The 4,069-nt window shown below is 46.9% G+C and overlaps 1 protein-coding gene across 1 annotated transcript; it reads left to right on the plus strand.

The window, feature by feature from the left end:
- Positions 1-2,112: 2,112 nt before the first annotated feature.
- Positions 2,113-3,647, plus strand: LOC123041951 (uncharacterized). The gene is made up of 3 exons (XM_044464498.1): positions 2,113-2,508; positions 3,024-3,092; positions 3,211-3,647. The coding sequence occupies exons 1-3, from the start codon at positions 2,335-2,337 to the stop codon at positions 3,409-3,411; spliced, it is 444 nt and encodes a 147-aa protein (XP_044320433.1). The 5' UTR covers positions 2,113-2,334; the 3' UTR covers positions 3,412-3,647.
- The last annotated feature ends 422 nt before the right edge of the window (positions 3,648-4,069 follow it).

The following is a 4,069-nucleotide window of genomic DNA, read 5'->3' on the forward strand; positions in this document are numbered from 1 at the left end:
GGCGGAGGCACAACCGCACGAACACGAACTCTCTCCTGGCTTGATTCCTGCCGCTCTTTGTACCTAAGTAGCGATTTTGAGTTGCGCTTTTCTAGCCGGCTTGACCAACGCGCCCGTGATACGGTGGGCGAGACGATGATGGTATCGGCTGGGTTCAAACCATAGACAAAGCTTCATTTTTTTTAATTTTATTTTTTGAGAATCCGGGCAAAGCTTCATTTTTTTAGGAGTTCTGGACAAAGCTTCATTTTTCTTAGAAGTCTGGACAATTTTTTTTGAGGGGGAAACCAAGTTTTATTCATCAAAAACCACAAACTGTGGGATACATCTTGGATCAAGAGGTTGGCCAAACCAAACGTGACGTCCCGGACCCAGAGAAAGCGATGACTTGGCTAGACTATGTGCCTCCATATTGGATGCACGAGACTCAAAAATGAAATTACATTGGAAAGAGTTTGCTAGGATTTTTATTCCGCTGCTGCCCCTACATCCCATATTGATGTCACTGATAACTTGCTTGGAATCGGATGAAATCACAAAATTCTGTAGTTGGAGATCTGCCGCCAGTGCCAAACCCTCTCAGCATGCGATCGCTTCCAGAGATTCAGGGTCGTCCAGACCTGCAATCACCAGGGACGAGCTGCCAAGATACACGCCGGTTTCATCTCTGCAGACCGCCGTCGCTGTCCCCCTACTACCCCTGCGGACACAAGCATCCACATTAATCTTTGCGTGGCCTTGAGGAGGAGCTATCGGCCTTCCGCTCCTGGTCGCTACACCAGCACCAGTCACTTGGGATGGTTTGACCTTCAGCATATCTAGTTCGTCAATGAATCTGGTGATGAAACTGTGAGTAGAGTGAGGACTTTGAAAGATCCCTTCATGAATCGCCTTCCGTCTCGCTGCCCAGATCGCCCGAAGCGTAATCGAGAGCTTCACAAAGAGCTCGTGTGACATTGACTCCATCAAAGTGAACAACCATTGTTTAGCATTAGGTTCGGTTGTAGCTGCAAGGTTTTCCGTGAGCTCCACATCCATCAGAGACCAGATGCATCTGGATATTGAGCACTCTAGTAAGGAGTGTCTCCATGAATCGTGTGCACCACAGATGCCGCAGGAACTTGAGTCGCTCATATGTCTGTGTGCCCTCACGTCGTTGGTAGGGACCGAGCGTTTGGACAATCGCCAGAGAAACATCCTCACCTTGCCCGGCACTTGAGTTTGCCAAAGCTTCTTCCAGGCTCCCTCCTCTCTGGATGTGCTGGAAGGTCCCGCCGTGCTTTCCAACCATGCCTCTATTCTAGCTCTTGTTGCCACCAACATACGGTAGGCTGATTTAACAGAGAAATTTCCATTCTTTTCATAGTGCCAGCTCCAGAAATTCGAAACATTCATGGTACACAGCGGAATTGCCATGATTACCCGAACGTCCATTGGCACAAAAACTTCCGACACCCTCTGTCTGTCCCATTGGGATGACGTGGCATCTATGAGCTCTGAGACAAGTTCCGGTGGGTTCTGTGAGATGCACCCATACGGTCTCATCATTTCCTCGCGTGGCAGCCAGTTCTCTTCCCAGATTCTTGTCGTTCCCCCATTGCCTATTCTTTTGATCAAACCCAGCTTAAGGGTATCCCGCCCCTCGATCAAGCTCCTCCATATTTGGCTTGGATGATTCCCCAAATTAGCATCAAGAACCAAAGTGTTTGGATAGTAAATGCTTTTCAGCAGGCGAGCACTTAGGGAGTCAGGGAATTGCAGCAGACGACATGCCTGCTTGGCCAGCATTGCCATATTGAATAGCTTGAAATCCTTAAAACCCAAACCCCCCATACCTTTGGATTGTGTCATAGTCTTCCATGAGACCCAGTGTGGCTTGCGCTTACCATCTTTACTTCCCCACCAGCATTTCCTTATAAGCATGTTGAGATGCTCACATAAACCCCGAGGAAGCTTAAAGCATGACATTGAGAAAACCGGGACCGCATGTGCCTGTGCCAGAGACTCGACAAGTATCTCCTTTCCTGCTGAAGACATGGTATTTTCAATCCAACCTTGAACTTTGGCCCATAAACTATGACAAAAAGAGTTTAGCGGCCCACAAGCTCTCCGTTGGTGGCAACTGAGCCCACATCGTTTACCAGCCGCATGGGCCGCAAAGGCGACAGGCCATCGATTTTTCCCCTTCTCTCCGCCGGCGACGGTCTCCCGGCCGGATCCAGCGCAGCCACCCTCCCCCCTCGGATCCAGCGACGCCGCCTGGCCTCCCCCCGGTCCCGCCACCGCAAGACTTCTCTCGGTCCAGCGACCTCTTGAGCGACCTTGAGCGCAGAGATGCGGGGTGTCGGAGGCCCACTGCTCACTGTCAGCGATCTCTTGAGCGACCTCACCGTCGAAGGAGGCGACGACCACCTCGACGGCGGAGGCGACGCGTCTGCCCCCTCCTCCCCCTTGGAAGCGCATCAGGTGGAGGAAGCCGACCCCTCCGAGCTCCAGCGGCTCTTCGCGGTGAGGGCTCCCTTCGTCCCCTTGTTCCTGATTTTTTTTTCAGCATAAAATTGATTCTCCCGTCATATCGTTGCTTGCTCCTTCGAATTTGTGTTCCGAACCATGCGTCCATCAGCCGTTCTGTTTCCATGAATTGTCATGAACTACTCAATTGCGTTCTACATGAAGGATCTTGCTGCCCATAGATTCATGATAGTGTACACAAAAAGTGTGCAATGTTGGATATTGGGGTTAATTAAGATGGTCTCATCTAACTTCACCCATCGTCACCAGCTTAACAGATTGCAGAGTTGCTGATGTTCTTGCTCATGTTTGCTGTTTGCTTCATCTTCGAAACCAATGTTTAATACTACTAATGAAAGAGTCCACCAAGAGGCCAGCAAAGGCGTTTTGTTCGTCAATTTAATGTGGGGTGCTACTCTGTTAGTTATTAAAATATAAGATGTTTTTGTATGGGGGTAATATCTGAGATGAAGACATACATGTAATTCATTTGTGCATTCATCATCAATCAGGAAGACTATGACAATTTGATGAAGTCGCTACAGGAGAATGACCCTTCGTGGCCTTCCCTGATGCTGAAGGTGTGATTCTTCCCTTCCTTTTTGTTTACAACGGACGTAACCTGTGGTTATTTACTACAATTCGTTGCTGGATGCAAACTAACATTTTGCTCCCCAATCTCTGTACCTCAAACTCTAGTTGTGCAGGACGTTGAAGACTTCAGATAAGCTGCTGAGCTACGCGAATATGAAAGCAGAGCAGCTGCTAGAGAAGGCGGAGAAACTGGAGCATGTCTTAGAGAGAGGAGATCGTGAGGTGGGATCAATTATAGAGGTTCTTCAGAGCATGCAGCTCACCGAGGATCATCAGATCTCCAAAACGAACCCACCCAGCAAGTAGTGAGCTGTGGTGGCGTAGATGTTGTGTTTGATTATCCAAATCAGGAGGCATGCCTTTCCTGCCAGCATTCTAGCACAAATCCAGTTACTAGTTCCTTTGTTTCCTGAACTGAACGAAAAGCCTGAGAAGTGTTGTGGCAGTCCGTTGGATAATACTAAAGACGTGCATGTTTTCTAAAGATGGACAGACAAATATTTGTAGGAATTTAAGCCTCAATGATTTAGAAGAATTTCATAGAAATTTTGGGAGATTCTATTTCGTAGGATTTTTTCTGCGAGAGCTTGTTGGTTTGTAGGATTGAGAACTATATATGAATTTTTATGGTCTAGTTTGTATGTACTCCACTATGAGTAATTAAGAAAAAATATTACCAATCTCACAAAAATTCTTCCCTATTTTTATGACAACTATGCAATGCACCTAGTCTTTCAGAAATGTATATTTTTCTATAGTGCAACCAAGCAACTTACATTTCAATTCTACTGGTTTTATATTTCTATTTTTTTTAGAATTGTAAGAAACAAGAAGGCCCTGCATATGAACTAAGTGGTGTCAGCTCTCTTTCGCATAACATATGAAATCAAGTGTTATCTTGCATTAAAAAATGAAGAAGTGTCGCGGTCTTGTCCAGTTTGACATTTGTAGAAGGCTGAGAGAA

This window comes from Triticum aestivum, chromosome 2B (genome assembly GCF_018294505.1).
Source record: "Triticum aestivum cultivar Chinese Spring chromosome 2B, IWGSC CS RefSeq v2.1, whole genome shotgun sequence".
In the NCBI taxonomy this organism is placed as follows: Eukaryota; Viridiplantae; Streptophyta; class Magnoliopsida; order Poales; family Poaceae; genus Triticum; species Triticum aestivum.

What these genes read in the sequence shown, in the direction of transcription:
- LOC123041951 (XM_044464498.1), top strand. Translation starts at nt 2,335, where the DNA reads ATGCGGGGTGTCGGAGGCCCACTGCTCACTGTCAGCGATCTCTTGAGC. An exon ending in AGCTCCAGCGGCTCTTCGCG is followed by an intron (nt 2,509 to 3,023) that starts GTGAGGGCTCCC and finishes ATCATCAATCAG; the next exon opens with GAAGACTATGACAATTTGAT. An exon ending in GGCCTTCCCTGATGCTGAAG is followed by an intron (nt 3,093 to 3,210) that starts GTGTGATTCTTC and finishes CTCAAACTCTAG; the next exon opens with TTGTGCAGGACGTTGAAGAC.